This window comes from Enhydra lutris, unplaced genomic scaffold (genome assembly GCF_002288905.1).
Source record: "Enhydra lutris kenyoni isolate GAN:26980312 unplaced genomic scaffold, ASM228890v2 scaffoldscaffold55, whole genome shotgun sequence".
Lineage (NCBI taxonomy): Eukaryota > Metazoa > Chordata > Mammalia > Carnivora > Mustelidae > Enhydra > Enhydra lutris.
In genome coordinates this window covers 9,735,236-9,757,450 of record NW_019154139.1, presented here as the reverse complement: position 1 = coordinate 9,757,450, position 22,215 = coordinate 9,735,236, and the positions used below count along the sequence as shown (strand labels likewise).

The 22,215-nt window shown below is 39.3% G+C and overlaps 1 protein-coding gene across 2 annotated transcripts in view; it reads right to left on the bottom strand.

Moving 5' to 3' along the window:
- Window positions 1-22,215, bottom strand: part of LOC111157653 (DNA meiotic recombinase 1) — a 36,100-nt gene extending 13,885 nt beyond the window's left edge. The window contains exons 1-11 of one of the 2 annotated variants that reach the window (XM_022519259.1): window positions 22,080-22,215; window positions 21,249-21,293; window positions 20,171-20,317; window positions 16,987-17,069; window positions 13,926-13,978; window positions 12,164-12,205; window positions 10,786-10,858; window positions 6,490-6,581; window positions 6,003-6,076; window positions 5,765-5,879; window positions 5,348-5,408 (exon numbers count right to left, since the gene is read on the bottom strand). In XM_022519259.1, coding sequence (XP_022374967.1) covers window positions 5,348-5,408; window positions 5,765-5,879; window positions 6,003-6,076; window positions 6,490-6,581; window positions 10,786-10,858; window positions 12,164-12,205; window positions 13,926-13,978; window positions 16,987-17,069; window positions 20,171-20,317; window positions 21,249-21,293; window positions 22,080-22,130 — 836 coding nt within the window. In that variant the 5' untranslated portion in view covers window positions 22,131-22,215. The remainder of the gene's footprint in view (window positions 1-5,347; window positions 5,409-5,764; window positions 5,880-6,002; window positions 6,077-6,489; window positions 6,582-10,785; window positions 10,859-12,163; window positions 12,206-13,925; window positions 13,979-16,986; window positions 17,070-20,170; window positions 20,318-21,248; window positions 21,294-22,079) is intronic. The other variant, XM_022519260.1, reaches the window with a different exon arrangement.

The following is a 22,215-nucleotide window of genomic DNA, read 5'->3' as shown; positions in this document are numbered from 1 at the left end:
GATCACGCCCCGAGCTGAAGGCAGAAGCTTTAACCCACTGAGCCACCCAGGTGCCCCTTAAATCTTCTTTTTAAAAAGATTTTATTTATTTATTTGCCAGAAAGAGAGAGAGCACGCAAGCAGGGCGAGCGGCAGGCAGAGGGAGAAGCAGGATCCCTGGTGAGCAAGGAGCCCCATGTGGGACCCATAACCCTGGGATCATGAGCTGAGCTGAGCCGAAGGCAGACGTCCAACCTACTGAGCCACCCAGGTGTCCCCTGACTCCGGTTTTAAACTGGATGATTGAAGAAGTAGATACTCTGAGCTTCTGTTTCCTCTTTTTCAAATTAGGAATAATAATAGTATCTATGTCAAATACTAGTTGGAGCAGGGACCTTCAGGGGCCAGCACAAGGGCAAGCTGGTACTGTCCCTGAGGGACAGCAGAACTCCTGGTCCTTTGGACCTGCTGCAGGGGAAGCTCTGGATGGAATTTTTGAGACGGGATCTATTGAGGAGAGAAAGGCTGAGTGAACATGCCCAGGAATGAGGAGGATTCTTTGAGATTAGGGGAAGATAGGGAAAGAAGAGTACGGCAAAAAAAGAAAATTTGGGGGGAAGGAGAAGAGACTTTAAGATTTTATTTTTAAGTAATCTCTACAGCCAATGTAGGGCTTGAACTCAGCCCTGAGACCAAAAGTCACATGCTCCGACAACTGAGCCAGCCAGGCACCCCCAAGAAGAGATGGTTTTTGAAAAAGGCTATGTTTAGGGACACCGGGGTGGCTCAGTCAGTTAAGTGTCCGACTCTTAGCTCAGAGGTCTTGATCTCGGGGTCATGAGGTCAAGCCCTGGAGTTCAAGCCTTGTGAGTTCAAGTCCTGTGCCGGGCTCCACACTGGGCATGGAGCCTACTTAAAAAAAAAAAAAAAAAAAGTAAAATATAATAAGAGGTATGTTTAAGAAGTTTTGTTATCTCCCCACCCTGCTACTTTTCTCATAAAATCAGCAGAAAAATCTACAATTTTTTCAAAAGTTTGAAGACGGAATTCTGGGGCAGGGAACATAGCACTATTTGGAGACTGGTTTCATAGAAGGAAAAGGGAGGCACAGGGAGGCTGAGCTGGGGTGATAAGAGAATTATATAAGACAATACATAAAAGCACCTGGCAGCAATCAATAAATATAAGCCTTCTTAATCTTTTAATGGAGTTCATATAGTTTATTTTTACTTATTTATTTTTTAAGTTTTTCTTTTATTTAAGTGGGGCTCAAACTCAGAACCCCCAAATCAAGAGTCACATGCTCTTCTGACTGGGTCAGCCAGGCGCCCCAAAGTTCAGTTTAAACGACTTGCTCAAGGTCACCATGCTTCTGAACTTGGCTTAATGTTTTTTCTTGAACCATATTGCTTCTTAACTTACGTGCCTGCTGTTGGGTCAGTGAGTGACACTTAGAGAGCAAACTGCACATTTACAAGACTTGCAAATGTTCTAAGATGACTTTTGGTTTTAGCTAACAGATACACAGAGTAGGTGAGTAGGTCATGGTCTTATTTGTTGCTCATATTCTCTGCCCGGGTGTGGAGATTTGCAGGCTGATACTTTTCACTTTTTATCTCCAGGCCTTCATTAACTGGGTCATTCTAGTTCTAAAATCTGTATCTGTAAGCCTCGTCTAGGAGCTAATGCTCTGCTGTATCATACAGCAGCTCCCCACCTCTGTAATTTTGTTCCTTTTTAATACGATGTGCCATCAAGTATAATGCATGGGACATAAGCCTCAATTATTGTCAGCATACTTGGGGACTCATACCAATTATGGTGATATTTCTCTGACAGGTCCCAGGCAAGCTGCAGCTTGGAGTTCTTTAACACCGAGAAACAAAGCTTTTCTTTATGGGAGGTTTTCTAATAGCATTTGAGTTCCTTTAGTTTAAAACTGTACTGTTTTTTTTTTTCATTTAGTTGTGGCAATCTATTGCTTTATATAAAGACACACATTTAATTTATATTGTTATAATTTAATATACTTTAGAATATACTAATTATAGTGAACCTTGATTCCTCACAACTTGGTTTGGTGAAGGATACGAAGCTTCAAAGCAGAGTCATCCAACAAAAGTATTAGCCTTTGCTACCTTGTCTGGCTCTCAGGTCACTTCACTATAAATCTCCCTTCTCCAGCTCCTACAATTGTTTCTTTCTGTCCTCTCTCTCTGTCCCCTTTCATTGTCTTAGTGGAGTCAATTCAAAATGGTTTTACTCTTTTTGAAACTGTCTACGAATTTAAGAAAAAGAACCCCTATCTGATCTAATTTCCACAGATTTCCTTTGCCTTCTCACCCCAGATAGACAGTTTTGGCCTCTGCAGTGTTCCCTCCCCACACCTGAAGAAAGAACACTGCTCTTTAACTCGTACTGTTTTATTTGAATGCAACCCACTTCCTCCCTCTGAGCCAATGAGTCATTTTCTCTTTTTAAAGTGAGCCCTGAAAATCTTCCATTTCTCTCCAGTTTAAAATTATTCTCTTTGTGAAGTACTTTATGTCCTGTGTATGAAAGACACCCTATAAAATGGAGAATATTGCCTTAACTACTCAAGGACTACAGATAATGCATGACCTACCAAGTCTTCACAATTCTGAGTTAAATGGACACCACTTATTTTCTTCTTTATGGAGTCAAGGCACATAGTCTCTTTTGTGCAGTAGTGAATTCCCAGAATCTTGATACATAGATTTTCAATAAGTATTTACTGCACGAATAAATGGTTGATCTCCCCATCCTCAGTCTTTTTAACTTGCTTAATACCATTCATGTAGTTAATATTTTTCACATTGGACTCTCCTGTGATTAAATACTCATAAAAAGGGTATTGAAAAGGGAGAAATACAAATTGCAGAAGATGCAACAATACTCTTAGGGTTAGTTTAGAAAATGCCTGAAGGGGGCACCTGGGTGGCTCAGTGGGTTAAGCCTCTGCCTTTGGCTCAGGTCACAATCTCAGGGTCCTGGGATCGAGTCCTGTATCAGGCTCTCTGCCAGCTGCTCTGCCTACTCTCTCTCTCTGTGTCAAATAAGTAAATAAAAATCTTTTAAAAAAAGAAAATGCCTGAAGGGGAGTGCCTGGCTGGTTTGGTCAGGGGAGCCTGTGACTTTGGATCTCAGGGTTGTTGGTTTGAGCCCCACACTGGGTATAGAGGTTACTTAAAAATGAAGTCTTTTTAAAAAATTAAAAAATAGGGGTGCCTGGCTGGCTCCATCAGTGGAGTATGCACCTTGGTTGTGGGTTTGAGCCCCACTTTGGGTGTAGCAATTACTTAAAAATAAAATCTACAAAAGAAAGAAAGAATAAAACAGAGAATGCCTAAAGAGAGATACATTCGTTTCAATACAATTTACATAATTTACATTGGATTGAATATCTTCAAATACATATGTCATTGACCCGTTTTATCTGCTACTAAATGATGTGTTGCCTTGGTTTTAAATATTGCGCTCATCAGAGTAATAACCGATTTAAGCAAGAACCTTCCATGGATGCTAAAACCAACTGGTAAGAGCTAACTGCAGGACATGATATTCACACACATCTCAGATTACTCTAACACAAATCACTTATTCATTATAAAAGCAAAAAGGTCTTTTACAATGGAGAAATTTTGTGAACACCATCGTAATCCCATGACCAAACTTCACATCACTAATAATGGGACAAACCACCATCATGTGCTTCTTGATATGATCTATGGAGAAGGCCATAGTATTGCTTATGTAATCCTCCTGCCAAAATGTTTAACATTTTAAATCATGAAAAATACCCTCCAAATTGAGGGATGTTCTGAAAAACAGTTGACCTGTGCTCTTCAAAACTGTCACTCTCGGGGCGCCTGGGTGGCTCAGTGGGTTAAAGCCTCTGCCTTTGGCTCAGGTCATGATCCCAGAGTCCTGGGATTGAGCCCCACATCGGGCTCTCTGCTCAGCGGGGCGCCTGCTTCCACCTCTCTCTCTGCCTGCCTCTCTGCCTACTTGTGATCTCTGTCTGTCAAATAAATAAATAAAATCTTAAAAAAAAAAACCACACACAACTGTCAGTGTCATAAAAGCTTAACAAATGCTGAAGAGTCGTTCTGATGAGAGGAGACTCAAGAGACAAGACAACTAACTCCAGGCCGTGTGTGATACTAAATTAGTCTTGAATCAAAAACAAAATTTAAAAACCCCGGCAACTATAACGGACATTTTTGAGACAATTGGAGGCGCTGGAATATAAATGTATGTTAGAAAACACGAGTGTGCCATTGTTAAATTTCCTGATGGTGATAGTTACCCTGTGGTTATACAGGAGAATCTTCTTGTTCTTCCAAGAAGTATGCTGAATTATTAAGAGGAGAAGGGTCCTAATGTCTGTAAATAATTCTCAACAGTTCAGGTGGAAAACCTCTTAAATGGTTCACCAAAAAACACACACATGTATATTTGAGTATGTGTGTGTGCGTACAGAGAGAGTTTACATGTATGCATATACACAGGGACACACAAAACATCAGAGGAAAAAAAATGTAGCAAATGTTTACAATAGAAGAACTTAGCTGAATGATATATGTATTCATTGTACTAGTCTTGTAACTTTTCTCTGGTTAAACAATTTTCTAAATAAAAACTTGCTGGAAAGATCGACATCACGAATTCAGGGTAATTTTGATCGCTTATTCAGATACATAATGCTCAAAATGTTTGATCGTGGCAACTAATCATTCTTTGAATTTTCTGTTTTCATCATCCTACTTTATTTAGCTCTCCTTGCCTTTCTGTTCACGGCCATCTGTCAAGCAAAGCCATCAAAAAGTATGTGATGTGCACGAACACCTCAACAGATTCTGAACATGCCTAAGTGCGAACTGAAATTCTGTTTCTTCTAACAGGAGACTTCTCTCATTGGACCTCTTATAAATGTATCCTTGTATATCCTGCAGAGAGCCTCCTTTTTTTTTTTGTTTTTGTTTTTGTTTTTAGGCTGATGGCTTATCAGTACAATAAAAGCCATTCATGTAAATGGGATATAATTTTTTATCTTTTTCTTATTGTCCTCTAATATCCTTTTAGCCCTAGACAAAAGAGGAGCCCAAAGTATCTCTGAAAATGGTTAAAACTATTGCTTTATTCTATAGAGAACTAGAGAAAAATAGATTCCGGATAACAAGTGATATTTGCAATTATGAAGTAATATTCACCGTGTAATAGAGTAATTTGTGATATATTTGTGCCCACATTGGGACTAATCATTTTGGAATTATTTTCTGTTCTTCACTCTAACGCTTTTGATATTAACCTTTGGGAAATACAAAAGCAGAATATTGGGGCTTACGTCATAGTTGCTCCTGGATCAGCAGTCATTTGATTGGTCACAAACACAGCCACGTTATATTCTGCATCGAGAAATAAAATTAAGAAACTAATGATGGCAATATAAAAAGTTCACTGCTTAGATTTCAGAGTTTAGAAATACTGTGCTATGAATTGATTTTATAAACAGTATTACATTCCTATTTTTTCATTGGTAACATAGATTAACTTCCTTAAAATTATTATTGTTATTACTATTTAGGTACTTACTGTATCAGAATCAGTATTTTGATTAAAAAAAAAAAAGAGTTGCATTCCCATGAAGGTAAATTTATTTTTAAACGTGTATTGCCTCCTGACATTATTCTGAGCTTCTCTGTGAAGCCTACTCAACAGTCATGATGCTATTCTGATAGCACCACTTATTTTAAAAATCTACCTTCTGAGATTTTTTGGAGTCGTGACAACATCTGGGCCAATTTTTGCTGCCGTTCAGCCAACTCCCCACGACCACTGAAATCCACTCGAAAAAGTGCCATTATTGAATCAATGATCTGCACAGGATTAATGTAAAAATAAATATGGAAATGGAAATAAATTAATTTGGATTGGAATCAATAGAAGAAAAATAACACGCTAAATAGCTCTGCAAGGGAGCAGTATAGAAAAGCTTGTACCAATAGCTTGAAGATGCCGGCTTCTTCATGGAACTTTGCTGCTACATAATCAAGTAGCTCCATCTGATGTTCACCTGGTGGGAAATGCAGTGAGAAAATGTTATAACAGCTAGAAGAAGCAGAGGCTAAAATCATTTATGGTCCTGGAGGCAAGCAAAAGAGAGTCCTGAAAAGATTTTCTTTATTATTCATGGCTTTATTAAATATGATTTCACATTATGCCTTAGCATGCATGCCAAAGGCTACATTATCCAAAAAGGATGTTACTCTCCATTTCAAAGACAAGAACAAGAAGTCATCTGAGGGCATTTTAATACCTCAGGGCTTGCCAGATGATAAAATCTGTGGACTGACTAAATAAATTTGGAGGAAAGCAAAACGCAAAGAGAACAGAACAGCATCAAAATGTTGTAAGGATCAACTCAATAGCAAATCAGTGCCGCCAACCTTGAAACAGCCCAAGCAGCAGTTACAATGGGGCTCTTACTGGTATATGCACGGGCATAAAGGACGTTGTCCAGTACGGCGTCATGGTCTACATTGAAGCGGTCAGCAATGTCCCGAAGGCGATCTGGACGGCTGGAGCATGCCAAGATTAAGGATCCAATAAATCAATTCCAAAAAAAGCTTAGAACAACTACAAAAAATAATACCTTAAGTAAGTAAACTAACAGAGAGGCAAACATCATACCTGGAAAGGTATTCTGAAAGATGCGAATAACCACTTAAAATCTGTATCAGATTTTTCCTTTTCATAAGTGCCCAAATTAATAAATAACTCAGTGTATAACAATGATAGAAATGATGAACACTGATGAATTTAAATACTGAATACTCTGATCTTTACAATAGCTTTGGAACCTAGTTGTTATGGCCTATATTACATTTTACAAATGAGGACACTGACAGAGATTAGGCAAATGACTCAGGATTATGCAGCAAATCAGTTACGAGGAAAAAACCAGACACTAAGATTTGTGACTCTCTTTTGATTTCAGTATAAAAATAGATCTATTCTAGGAAGATAATATCACTGAATTATAACTCAAGTCACTTCAAAGTGAATTAATTCACTCTCTTTAAATTCCTCGCTTGTTCAATATGAAGTAATTTAAGATACTGTTAACCATGAGTTGCCAACAAATGATAAATTTGACTACATGAACCAAAGGATCAGTAAGTAATTTCAAGGATCATGGGGTGCCTGGCTCAATCGTTTCAACATGTGACTCTTGATCTCGAGGTTGTGAGTTCGAGCCCTACTTTGGGTGTAGCGATTACTTAAAAAAAAGAAAAATCTTAAAAAAAAAAAAAAAGAATTTCAAGGATCAGAAGGAAATTAGCAACCTATGGTTTTTGGTCTGTTTAGGGTTTAAAATCTCCCTTCTTCTAAAAGACTTGTGTTAGCTTTCTGAAATTAGTAAATTCATAGGGAGGCAAATTCAGTGTACCTGCAAACGTTTTTTGGAAGATGTTAATAATCACTTATAGCTATCTAAACAATAAAGAAGTAATCCACATTTTTTTAGGTCTTCGGTGATCCAAATATGGCTACAGTATTCTCTGAATTGATGTGAGCTAAAATAAAATCCATGTCTGTGTTCTCATTTCACTTTGTTTACAGTGTTTGTATAGTACTGATCACACTACAACTGTAAAATGAGGACAATTTACGATTTTATTTGTGATGTTTACAACTAGCTCCGTGTATGTAGAATTAGATTGTCTTTACAATTCCCCAGCCATCTATATCCTAATGCACTACATGTGTTCTTTTCTTCAGAGCTTCAGTGACAACCACTAAAATCTTCCACTGCTCCTGAGTTTACCCAGGAGATATTTTTGGTGGACAGGTCAAAGCTGGCAGAGAATTGGAAGACACAGTAAAAATGCTTTTCAGCACATCACTTTTTACAGAATCTGGTTACTATGTGACTGAAAGTGTAAAAGTTGGGCTTATGCTGAAGGGAAGTTCAAATCAATTTTTAAATATTTGTTAGCCGATTACTATATGGAATTGATTACTATTTTAACCAATTACCAGTGCATTGCGGTATCATATACAGAGTTGTAAAACAATCCTTATTATGGGTAAATGTAAAACATAAATAAGAAGGCAAAATATAAACATATAAAAAGGAAAATATCAGGAGAGAGTAGTGTATACGTAAGAGCAACTAAAGGAGGGGCGCCTGGGTGGTGCAGTGGGTTAAGCGGCCAGTTTTTGGTTTTGGCTCAGGTGATGATGTCATGATCCTGGGATCAAGCCCCACAACAGGCTCTGTGTTCAGTGTGGAGTCTGCTTGAGGTTTTTTTCTTCCTCTTCTTCTACCCTTCCCCCTGCTCATTCTCTCGCTCTCTTTCTAAATAAATAAATAAAATCCTTAAAGAAAAAAGAAAAGAAAAGAAAAGAAAAGAAAGAAAGAAACTAAAGGAATGAGAACATTCCATTGGGGCTCTTGAATGTCCTTGTTCCCCTAAGCTGTCCTCCTTACTCCTTCTTGCAGAAGACTTGGCTCCTAACTGTTCCTCTCTATCATTCTTGATAAAATCCAAATTGCCCAGGGATGCCTGAGTGGCTCAGTTGGTAAAGCCTCTGCCTTCAGCTCAGGTCATGACCCCAGGGTCCTGGGATGGAGTCCTGCGTTGGGCTCTCTGCTCAGCGGGGAGCCTGCTTCCCCTCTCTCTCTGCCTGCCTCTCTGTCTACTTGTGATCTCTGCCTGTCAAATAAATAAATAAAATCTTTTAAAAAAGAGACAGAGAGACACAGTGAGAGAGGGAACACAAGCAGGGGGACAGGGAGGAGCAAACTCCCTGCTGGGCAAGGATCCTGATGTGGGGTTAGATCCCAGGACCCTGGGATCATGACCTGAGCCAAAGGCAGACACTTAACAACTGAGCTACCCAGGCGTCCCTAGATAGTAAATTCTATAACAGATTAAGAAGGATGAGGTTATTTACGTTGGGTATTTAGAGAAGATTAGAAAAGGTAGGCCTTCAAAGGAGAGCCTCAAAGGATTTGTGTGATTCAGGAAGACTGAGGTAGGGACAGACGGATCAAATATCCAAGGAGGATAGAAATATACCATGCAATTCCTCTAAGACTGGCCAGATTCACATTTAAGAGTGAGAGCAAAATAAAGGCATTTTCAGACATGCTAGGGCTCAAAGCTTACCACCCAGATTACTTTTCTGAAAGAATGACTTGAATAGGTATGCAGAGAAAACAAAGATACGGGGAAGAAAATTAATGAATACCTTTATAGTTAAGACTAACTAATTGCTGATGTACAAAGTTTTCATGTTTTAGAGACAATTTTAGAGAACAGATTGGATCCCTTTGCCTCTACTAGTGGTAATAGGCAGTAGTGAGCTTGGAGAGCTAGGTTGGGGCTTCATTGTGAATGGCCTTACAAACTTGTGTGCAAGTCTTTTCTACTGTTAAAAACAATTTCCGCTGAACCTGATACCTCAAACTACTGTATTTCTTCTTCTGTTTATTGGTTAATAGCACACTGGCTCCATTCTTTACTGTTCATTTGCAACAAGCTTCCATCATCTTCTGTAACTGCAAATGCTCTCTTGGATTCCTAATTTCAAATCTCAGTGATCTTTCTCAGTTTGTGCCTTCTCTTTCTCTTGCTGACTACCCTTTTCTTCTTTAAACTTTCCTTTTGCTTAGCTTCTACGACAGATTTCCTTCTACTTCCTCTGTCTCTATGGCATCCTCTTTTTTAGTCCCTCTTTCTAAACTTAGGCACACAGGGAAGTGATAGTCTCAGTTCTCCTCTTGTCTAAGTTCTCCCACCCTTTTGTTTATTCCATCTATATTATCTCTGGCTCTACCCCTTCTCAGACAGAGTCCAACATTTCCAACTGCCATGTGGATGTCCTCCTGTTCCTCATACTTAACACACGGAAATGAAACACACCTTTTGTCTGAACCATGACCCTCCCAATTCTGTCTTTATCACATTTCTCTCCCAATATCTAGATAAAAAACCTGATAGTTCTCAAACTTCTCTTTCATTTGTCTACCAAATACAGTCATCAAGTCCTATCAATTTTCCTAATATTTCTTGTCCCCTTTTCCTTTTTAAGATTCTTATTTTTACATGATCTCTATACCCAACATGGGGCTCGAACCTACAACCTTGAAGTCAAGAATCACATACTCCCCTGATTGACCCAGCCAGGCACCCCTTGTCTTGTTCTTTTTATTCAGGCTTCCAGCCTAGGTCAAGCTCTCATTACTTGCCTAGAATATTGCAAAAATATCAATTTATACCCATCATCTAGTTTTAAAGCCCTTCATATCTAAGACCCAAATCATCTTTCCAGCCTTAATTCTGAAACATCTTATATTTCAATTAAACTACAATTCTTCCTGTGACCCAACCACTTTCTGCCTTTTCCCATCCTGTACTTTTGTTCTCTTCTTTCTTTTCCTTTTATTTTGAACCATGACTTTGAGTCAACAATCTCCTTCCACCTATTAAGTACCATCTTTAGAGAAGTAAGAGGACTAAAAACAAATAAAATATAAGTCCCTCTCATGTATTTATTTTGTGAATTTTACACCAAATACATCTAGAGAAGTGAGACTTTTTTAAAATAAAAAGTGACTTGAAAACTCTATCAACAACTAATTTCCCTGTGGCTCTTCTCATTATTGCTGGTTTAGGGGATGATTATATGAATGATATACTTCAAACTTTCTTTTATAGTAACATTACTACATCACATTACTATGTAAGCAACTTGTTTAAATAAAAAGGTTACAAAGTATTTTCTGTATCAATGAAGATAATCTTTCCTCCTGAATAGCCACCTGCTCCTGGAAGTTGAGCTGTCACTAGGAAGCAATTAAAAAAATGAAATAATATTAATAGAATTGAATAAACTTTGCACAAGCAAATATATAAATTAACAGGATTAATGTTGGTTGCAAACCTTTTGTCAATATGGCAAAAAATCATGATCCTTTAATTTCTAAACAGCATGTTATATTTTTATATTACTAACCAGTTGTAAAACTATAAGTATTCTATCAGCATGATAATTCAACAAAGAATGTCCATATCTCTCACAATCTTTAGTTCTCCTAAAGAATAGAATTTAAATATTACTTTTTTCCTATAAGAAATAATCACAAATATAATTTATGCTATATAGCCCATTTGAGTCACCTTTCAATTAATGCATGTCAAAATTTAAAATGCATTTTCTTTATAGGCATTAGTAATTGACACAAAGGAATTTCTTTATATTAGAATCATTGATTATTTCATTTATTTTTCAAGACAACCCTAACTTTGGCACTATCATTATGCCTATTTTACTGATGGGGAAAATTCAAAAGGTGAAGAATTTGCCCAAGGTCACACAGTTATTAATGGTAGAGCCAAGACTGGGGCCAGGTGCTTTGATTCCAGAATCTACTTCTTTTCTTTCTTTCTTTTTTTTTTTTTTAAAGATTTTATTTATTTATTTGACAGAGAGAGAAATCACAAGTAGGCAGAGCAGGAGGCACAGAGAGAGGGGGAAGCAGGCTCCCTGCTGAACAGAGAGCCCGATGTGGGGCTCCATCCCAGGACCTAAGCAGAAGGCAAAGGCTTAACCCACTAAGCCACCCAGGCGCCCCCAGAATCTACTTCTTAACTGCTTGGCCATGCTCCTTCTGCTTAGGTCAAAGAAATGTGGAGTAACATCTTTGTACAAAAGGAGGTATTTTTGTTTATTCTGTTTTAGAAAAATTTATTTTTAAGTCTTTCCTAAGGCCAACTTTACTTCATGGAAAGTTAGAGATTCTAGGCCTCAACTGATTTGGGGACATTCTTGTTGATAGAATATAGAAAAGATGGATTGGGAAAAATGGAGACAGTGAGGGCCTCTACCCACCACCAGCACTACACTCATATACCCATTCACTTCCTCCTGGTTTCCATTCAGGTGTTCAGAGCGCAGAGTGCAGCACATACAACATTACCTCAAGCGTCAAACATTCAAAGACTGGCTTTGGTATTTGTGTAACCATAGGCAGGTTAGTTTCCTTGCAAATTCCAGATTACCTGAGATTATATAAAGTACCAGGCACAAAGTACATTAGTAAGTGACTGCTATGATTATTATCGTTATTGTGGTTGTTATGTATCCTTACCACAGAGGGTATGAGAGAGCTGGGTTTTTCCAGTACGAAATTCTGTGAAATATAGAAAAAAGGAAAACCACATAGTTAATTTCTAGCTATTTTCATAAAGAACAAAATACAGTCTCAGAGTATGATTTTCTTTCCAACTGTCAAATCTTACACCTAAAGTACCACTGTGTCATGGATGAAGCCGGCAATACAAGGTGTTTGCTCATAGAACTGTCCTTTAGAAAAAATTTATTTAAACCAAGTTTTCCCTAGTCATTGTGAGATAATGGAAAAGAGGACATGGAAGCTCCACCCCTCTTCCCTCATACCTTCTCCTACTCATTTTTCCCCTCTAAATGTTAATCTGTAGCCTTTATCACGTTGTTTAATAAAATGGTAAACATGAGTGAGTGTTTCCCTGAGTTCAGTCAGCTGCTTTAACAAACTAATCAAACCCAAGGAAGGGGACACTGGAACTTTGGACCTACAGCTGTTTGTCAGAAGCACAGGTTTAATCTGGGCTTGTGACTGGCCTCTGAAGGCGGGGGATTCTTATGGGACTGAGTCCATACTTAGCCTGTGGAATCTGGCACTGTCTCTGGGTAGATAGTGGCAGAATTGACTTGAATTCTTGAATACCATGCAGGTGTCCAAGAATTGCTTGTTGTTGTCGGGGGAAATGTCCATATATTTGGTGACCAGAAGTGTCAGAAGTGAAGTGTTTGTGTGAATAGTAAAAGAGACTCACAGGAAAAAAAAAATACACAGTAGGAAAGAACTGGGTTTTCCCTATATAGGGGAAAAAACACGAGTTTTTTCATTTTAGTCATAGAAATGAAAGTTTAAGACCCTACCACAAGGAAGGAGAGCCTGGGGTCGTCCCACTGTACTGAGATCCTCAAAGGAAGGCTGAAGTAGTCTCAGACTGGTGGCATGCCCTACCTTCCAACAGAAGCAAATTCTCTTCTGGAGAAAAACTTCCCCACTCACCAGTTTAGGTCCAGTGAGCTCCCATAGATCAAAATCAGGCAATAAGCTCAGAAATATCAATAAATACACAAGAGAGCAAGCCATTCAACCCTGACAGTTGACAGGAATAATAAAAAGCAGATTTATTTCTCTATGTCAACAGAAATATCAACAACAACCACAAAAAACAGACTAGTTCCCCAAGGATTGCAGATACTGGAGCTGCAAGGCACAGCATACACAATACCTGTGTATAAATTGTTATGAAGAAAAATAGAGGGGCCCCTGGGTGGCTCAGTTAGTTGAGTGGCTGCTTTTGGCCCAGGTCATGATCTCAGGGTCGTGGGATGAAGCCCTGCATTGGGTTGGGTTCCCAGCTCAGCAGGGAGTCTGCTTCTCCCTCTCCTTCTGCTACTCCCCCTACTGTGCTCTCTCACTCTCTTTGTTAAATAAATAAATAAAATCTTAAAAAAAAAAAAGGAGAAGAAAAATAGAAGATAGAATCAGGGAAGAAAAAAATCTACTATGTCCATGGAACATGCATATCCTAGAAATAAGATTGGTCTCATTACCCAACTACCTTCTGAAGGACTTCTTTTATGGAAGTCAGAGATTAAAAAAATGACAAATGCCAACAGGACCTCTCTGTTAATGATGGAATGTCTTTTAAGCTCAGGGTGATCCTGTATTATAATTGAGATTTCAACATAAGTTTCAAAGTAGATATACAATGTACTATTGGTTGTTTTTAAATTATATATGTATGTGTGTATATAATTTCTTTCATATAACAAAATAGTAAGGTTCTACTTACCTCCAAAAGCTTCTGTGATTGCCATGCTTTCAATTCCACCTCCTAGCAACTTACTGGAAATAAAAAGTAAGCATTCGTAAAAGGAACAGAAACAGAGAGATCAAGAAAGGAGAAAGTGTACCATTAATGTCATATCTGTCTCTCTCTCTATCCACCATGGACAGGAATTCTTGGCGGAACAAATGACATGCTAACTCTTCAGAACACAGATTCTGCTGTATACGGGCAGTGGATCAACAAAAGATAAAAAAAAATCTTTTGTTGTTCTTGCTCTAGCTTCTAGGTACCAATAGGAAATGGGCTACATAGGCTTAGGTCTCATCATTCTTTAGAACTGAAGCTTGAGCAAATGGTTTTAGTTATTAACTGGGTTGTTCACATTGTGCTTGGGACTGTGTTTCTAAAAGTCAACTGAATATACATTCAGTGGGAGAACAGATAAGAAACGGTAATAAGTAATAAGCAAAATATGTGGTAAGTCAGATGTTATTAAATTTATGAATAAAAATTAGATCCAGAAAGGAGATAAGAAGTGCAGAGGATGAAGGCAGGGAGTTTATTTATTTATTTTTTTAAGATTTTATTTATTTGACAGACAGAGATCACAAGTAGCAGCGAGGCAGAGAGAGAGGAAGGGAGGCAGGCTCCCCACTGAGCAGACAGCCTAATGCGGACCTCGATCCCAGGACCCTGGGATCGTGACCCGAGCCGAAGGCAGAGGCTTTAACCCACTGAGCCACCCAGGCGCCCCAAGGCAGGGAGTTAAATAGTTAAATAAAGTGACCAGAGAAGACCTCATTGAGTAGATATTTTAGCCAAGATCTAAAAGAGGTAACAGCAAGCCAGGTAGATATAGGAGGAAAAAGTGTTCCAGGCAGAAGAAATGGTAAGTGCAAAAGCCCCGACACAGGAGTGTATCTGGCATGTTCTAGAAATAGCAAAGAAATCAGTGTGGTTGGTGCATAGCAAACTGAAAAAAGGATAAAAGATGAGATTAGATTAGAGAGGATTTTGGCTTTTGCTCTGAAATGAGGAGTCATTAGAGTAGTTTTGGGCAGAGAAATGTCATGATCTGACCTAACTGGTTTTTGTTTGTTTGTTTGTTTGAAGAGAGTTGGGGGAGGGGCAGAGGGAGAGCATCCCAAGCAGACTCCCCGCTGAGCACGGAGCCTGAGAACACGGAGCTCAATCCCCTGACCCTGAGATCATGATCTGGGCCAAAAACAAGAGTTGAAGGCTCAACCAAATGAACCACCCAGGGGCTCCTGACTTAAGTTTTAAAGGGATCATTCTGGCTCCTGTGTGAAGAATAAATACTAGGGGCAAGGTCTGAAAAAGAGAGAGGTTAGAAGTTATTATACTACTCCAGAGACAAAGTTAATAGGTAATTTAAACTAGTAAGGTAACAGTGGAGGAGGTGGTGGAGAATTAATTGAATTCTTATTTCCTCTTTTTTTCTATACACACACACACACACACACACAGGAAAAAGATATAAACATTATAATGGAAGGTTTCAAACATAAACTAAAGTGGACAAAACACTATAATAATGAGCCATCAAAGGGCACCCGGGTGGCTCATTGGGTTAAAGCCTCTGTCTTCGGCTCAGGTCATGATCTCAGGGTCCTGGGATCGAGCCCCGCATCGGGCTCTCTGCTCAGCAAGGAGCCTGCTTTCCTCTCTCTCTCTCTGCCTGACTCTCTGCGTACTTTGTGATCTCTGCCTGTCAAATGAATATATAAAATCTTAAAAAAAAATAACGAGCCATCACGTACCTCTCACTTAGCTTCAACTATTATCAACTATGAACTCATGGTCAATCTTTTTTCATATAAACCTCCAACTACTTCCTTCCCTTTTCCTGTTATTTTAAGCAGATACAGGACAACATATCATTCATCCTAAATATTTCAGTAACTATCTCTAAAAGACGTATGCTCTTTTTTTAAACATAATCATATCATCATTATTACCTAAACAAGTAGTAATTCCTTAATAGCAACTATACAGTAGGTGTTCAATTTTCCAACTATCTCGTATATAGCTTATTTTTTAATACTGTGCTTGAATCAGGATCCAAATGAAATCTACATATTGGGGATTAGGTAATATGTCTTTTAAATCTCTTTTAATCTCTAGGTCTTCTCCTTGACTGCATCTGTTTTTTGATTCTTTGTAATTTATTTGTTGAAGAAACTGGGTGGTTTGTTGTAGAAGGTAGAGCACACTCTTAATGAGCAAGAGTTAGGGTGTGAGATGAAAAAAAAAAACCAAAGTGCCAAGGACGACACCAAGGTTTTAGTTCTGAGGATTAGAAAAGAGGCAAATCCGAGAGGAGGGAGGCTTTGGGAGGTGCAGATCTGGGACAAATAACAGAAGTTTGGATTTGGACCTGTGAAGTCTGAACTGCCTGGGAGACATCCAACTGGAAGCAATATTTGACTATGAAATCCTTTTTTCTTGGAATACCTTATGAGGACAGGGTTTTGAGGAATAGTTTGTAGAAATACTGCTTTTGTTCAAATTGCTCTTGGCCACTCGTCTAACCTATGAACTAGTAATTCTGCCTAGGAAGGTAAGGGGAAAAAAAAACACAACTTAGTCAACTTGCATTAGGAAGATGATAACTATGTCTTAGGAATCTTGAGATAGTAAATAAAAAGGGAAGTTAAAGCAGCTGATGCTAAAGAGAAAAAAATAACCCACTGGATTATTTCTTCTAAAATATTCAACCTAAACAACTGATTTTTAAGTAAAACCAAAAGTGAGATGGAATCTCCTTTATCAACAAGGAGAAAAGAAAATGAAAAGTTAAACTGATTCTCAAGACAGGTTTTTAAAATACAGGCTGACTCAGAAACTACTTATATTTTGGGTCTGAATTTCTTGTAACAAATTTAATCCTGCTTCTACAAATTGTCTGGAATTTGTTTGCTTCAGTAGACTTTTGGAAGAAAAAAAACCATACAAAAAGAAGCTATTCCTAACAAACTCAAGAAAAGAGATACAACAGTCCAAAGATTGTGTCTAGTGGTCATAAAAAATATGAGGTACACACTCAAATTCCTGGCTCCCAGTGGTGATATGGAAAACCATCTTTCTCTTCTCACTGTACTCAAAGGCAGTCAAGAATCCTGGCTCCTACAAAAAGACAAAAGGAAAGGTTCAAAGGGGTATAAGATGATAGTTTCATTTCAAATGCTGCCCCAAACTCCACTTGATTATCAGGGTAATCATTTGATATGAGCTACAGTTCATTAGTCTTTGAAGGCAGCAAAAGATCGTGGTTAAGAAAACTGACTCTGAAGCTACCCTATCTAGGTTCAAAATAAGTGTCTAAAACTTATTAGTTGTATGATTTGGGGTAAACTACTTAATTGTGCTGTTTCTCAGTTTCCTTGCTTGGGCCAAATCAGGATAAGAACAGTGATAAGTCAATCAGAGAAAGACAGTTATCATATGATCTCCCTGATATGAGGAATTTGAGAGGCAGAGTGGGCGGTTTGGGGGGTAGGGAAGGAAAAAAATGAAACAAGATGGGATCAGGAGGGAGACAAACCACAAGAGATTCTTAATCTTACAAAACAAACTGGGGGTTGCTGAGGGGAGGGGGGTGTGGAGAGGGTGGTTGGGTTATGGACATTGGGGATGGTATGTGATATGGTGAGTGCTGTGAAGTGTGTAAGCCTGATGATTCACAGACCTGTACCCCTGGAGCAAATAATACATTATATGTTAATAAAAATTATTTTTTTCAGGACGCCTGGGTGGCTCAGTTGGTTAAGCAGCTGCCTTCGGCTCAGGTCATGATCCCAGCGTCCTGGGATCGAGTCCCACATCAGGCTCCTTGCTCATCAGGGAGCCTGCTTCTCCCTCTGCCTCTGCCTGCCATTCTGTCTGCCTGTGCTTGCTCTCTCTCCCTCTCTCTCTCTCTGACAAATAAATAAATAAAATCTTCAAAAAAAATTATTTTTTTCAAAAAGAATAGTGTCTCTCTCATAGGGTAGCTGTAAAGTTTAAATGAGGTATATTTATGGCATAAAGCAGAATGGTATTTTACCGAATGACTCAATTGATTTCATTGAACAGCATCATTTTCCATTCGCTCTGGAAGTTTCAAGGAGCACAGAAATTCCAGTGTTCACTATTCACGAGACAATATATATTGCAATGGTAGAAATACTACTTATTTGACAAATCAATGAGCTGTAGCTGATGCAGTAATCTAACTAGCAAGAAGAGGCCCGATGTGCTCTCATGACATGGTCTAATGTATTCCCCTTAAAATAAGAAGATTTTATTTATTTAAGATGGAGAGAGAGAGAGAGAGAGGCATGAGCACAAGCAGCAGGGAGGGGCAGAGGAAGAGGGAGAAGCAGCCTCTCTACTAAGCAGGGAGCCCGATGCAGGACTTAATCCCAGGACCCAGGGATCATGACCTGAGCCACCCAAGTACCCCTAATGTATTTCCCTTTTTGTTTTATACTATGACAGTGGCTTTCAAACTTTGGAGAACTTAAGAGGGGTGTTAAAAAAAAAGCCCAGGCCGGGGTACCTGGATGGCTCAGTCAGTTAAGTGTTTGATTCTTGATTTTGGCTCAGGTCATGATCTCGGAGTTGTGGGAGAAAGCCCCACATCAGGCTCTGGGCTGGGCGTGGAGCCTGCTGGGGATTCTCTCTCTTCCTCTCCCTCTGCCCCTCCCCCATCCTCTAAAATAAATAAATAAATAAAAAGTTTAAACTCACAATTATTTTATTTTATTTTATTTTATTTTATTTATCTGACAGAGAGAGACAGTGAGAGAGGGAACACAAGCAGGGGGAGTGGGAGAGGGAGAAGCAGGCTCCCCGCAGAGCAGAGAGGTCAACACTGGGTTTGATCCCAGGACCCCAGGACCACAACCTGAGCCAAAGACAGACACCCAACAACTGAGTCACCCAGGCGCCCTAAACTCACAACTCTTAAAAAAAAAAACAACAAACCAAACCAAACCCAGGCCTTCAATGAGTCTGGGACTATGTGTTCTTTATTAGCCAATCCAGGTCATTCTGATACACAACAATGTTTGGAACCACTGTACTATGAAATTAACTTCCTTTTTCTCTTCCCACCCCCCACCCCCCCAATCTCTTTCTCTCTAAGAATAAACAGCTTTAGTTAAGAAAGGATGCAGACTCTGGGTATAGTAATGGATGCTTGAGAAGGAGAGGGATTCTTTTCTTTGATAATGGGATTTAATTTGTAAAGAAAATAAGACTAATGCCGATGAGCTATAACGTGGCAGTTTTGCAAATTCTGGGTACTGCTTGAGGGCAGTTGTGGAGCTGGCCTGTGGTATACTGTCTGAATTTACTCAGAAGTTAGAGCAACTGAGCTCGGTTCAGAGCAGTTCGGTTAGGTGCTCTCCAAGTTCAGGACCATAGCACCGCTGTCATCACTGCCGCACTTCAGCTGCCTCTGGGTGAGCAAATCAAATGGACTTGCTGGGAATGAGACTCTTACATACATATGTAGACATACATGGAGAGCCTTGTTCTTCTGCAAAAAGAGAGACTGGTGACTCTGCACATTCCTGTTTCCAACGATAGTGCCTCCACAGAACCCCCAAAAGGTCAACACAAAAGCTCGAGTCAAAGACATGTTTTTGCTTGGAGCCTCTTCGTTGCATGGGCCACTCAGTGTGTGTGGGCCGGCTACAAGGTGTGAGTTCAGCTCAGCTTTAACTCATCTGCCTCAGTGACCATATTCTTGGTCATATTTTTCTCAACCGTACACATGCAGATCCACACTTAGTTTTTTTCTAACCCGATGCTCTCTTACTAATTGGCCTATACCAGGAGACAGCAACTTCTTTGGTGCTAGTGCTTTGCAACAACCAAAGATACAATATTTGAGGAGACAAAGCGAAAACAAGGAGGAGTTAAGGCAGAGAAACAGAAAGGGAGAAAAATAAATATAAAAGGAGACCAAAAAAAATTTTTGATAAAAATAATTACCTTTTTAGTAGTATTCAAGTCTCTTAACACCTGTCTCAGTCTGTCAAAAATTAATTGTTGTTGCTTTGAAACTGAAGTGATAAAAAGTTAATGTGAGGGGGTATAATAGATTGTGATCTACAGAAATTTGGGGTCCCCACAGTAGTTTCTGGTGTTCATGAGAAGTGTCAAAGGTCCAATGAGAAAGGCTATAGAGCCTCACAGACCCTTCTAAGCTAAAACAACAAAGAACTGATTTTGCTTACAATGAGTTTGTTGGCCGCCTCTTTAATTTTGTCCACTTTTGCTTCTGAGAGCCCTTTGACATTGCATAGTGCTCTTCTAGTTGTCATCTGTATCCCTTTGATGGTACAGATTCCTACGGACTTCAGTTTCTTAATGTCAGCCACGTTCTGTAAATAAAAGAATGGGTGCAGCAGATTGATAAAATGCCAGCCTGCAAGGCTCCCATACTATGTCATGTGCTTTTGAGTCCATCTCCTTCCACCAAGATGCCAATTTTATCCAAGCAGCCAGGTGGAACCCACCCACCATGTAGCCAAATGTTCTGGAAATATCTGAGTAGAACATATCCAGCACGCTGCCAAATGTTCTGGCTGTGCCCTGATTTCCCAAGAATGTTAGTGAGACCATGGCAATGTAACAAGGAATTCAAAAGAGAAGTCTGTTGGTGGAAAAGCTAGCGAATGTATCACACGTTCGCCCCCTCAGTTCATCTCTTTCCTTCTAGAGAACTTCATTATGATTATGTTCTTTTAAAATTAAATTTTTCCCCCTCGATCCTTGGAAAATGCAAATAACTACATCACCAAAGAACTAGGATTTTCTCTTGCTCCTATTTTCTAAATCCAACTGAAAGAGATTAAATGTGAGGGCTTCAAAAGATAATGTCAGGGAAGTTTTACTATCAGTGAACTGCTGCTGAAATGCATCTACTTAAAGTCTGATTTCAGTCAACATTATTTACTCTGATCATCTGCCACAGAACTGAATTTTTTGTTGATGAAGACAGAGGTGGGTAGCTCTGAATGCCTCCAGTTGGACCAGTGGTTCTTGGCTGGGGACAGTATGCCCCCTTAGGACACCTGATAATGTCTGGAGAAATTTCTGGTTGTCCTAACTAAGAGGGGTGTTACTGGCATCTAACGAGTGGTCAGGAGCCAGGGGTGCTGTAAACACGCAACAAATGCACAGGAAAGTCCCCTCCCCGCCCACTAAGAATTGCCCATTCCCAAATGTCAGTAGGGTCAAGGCTGACAAACTCCGAATTGAACAATTTCACATTGAAAAATTACTTACATGGAAAATTGAAAAAATACTTACAATCCCATGTTTTTGTAACAGGTCAATGTCTTGAAACAAAGATTCCTGGAGGAGATGGAACAGAAAAAAAGGGAGCTTTGATTCTTCATATCCAATTGTATCATATCTTTTAAAGAGTTAATTCAGTATTATGAGTCACTCCAAAATGCCTCAAATTCCACTTTCCTAGACAGAGCGAGTTGGGATCAATAATGTTTTTTCAAACACATTGTTATATACTTAGAAGATGCACCAACACTGAAAGGGTTGGGAAGCCCAGTATTTTTGTCGTGTCCTGTCCAGATTTTTAAGACCTTAACCCAAAGGAGTGGAACAACATTTAACCTCTTTACTTTTTTTAAAAAATTTATTTATCTGATAGACAGAGATCACAAGTAGGCAGAGAGGCAGGCAGAGAGGGGGAAGAAGGCTCCCCGCTGAGCAGGGAGCCTGATGTGGGGCTCGATCCCAGGACCCTGGGATAATGAACTGAGCAGAAGGCAGAGCCTTTAAACCACTGAGCCACCCAGCCGCCCCAACATTTAACCCTTTTAAAAATATGTTTTCTCAACTTTTTGCCCCACCAGACCTTGAATTCCTTCAGTACCAGCATGGATTGATACCATTATGGCCATACCAGTTAGGTTATTAAAATACTTTCATGCTAGTTGCTAAGTAGCTAGTCTTAGCCCCCCTTGCCAAACAAGTCGTTACATATTTGTAATATTGCCTCTCCCTAGCACTATGTTTTCTTTCCACTCTCAGTTTCTAAAAATAATAGCCAACAAAGCAGGAACTTCATTTTTGTGGAATGACTGAACGTCTGCCCATGTTTCGGCATTCTAGCCATACCTCTTCATCTTGGAATCCTGGTTCTTCCAGCACGACTTGATCCTCCTTCATCTTGAAAGGTGAGCAGCAGAAAAATAATCAGTTCTAGGAAAATAAATATTATTTAGGAAGTAGTCATAGATCAAAATCCTTTGCT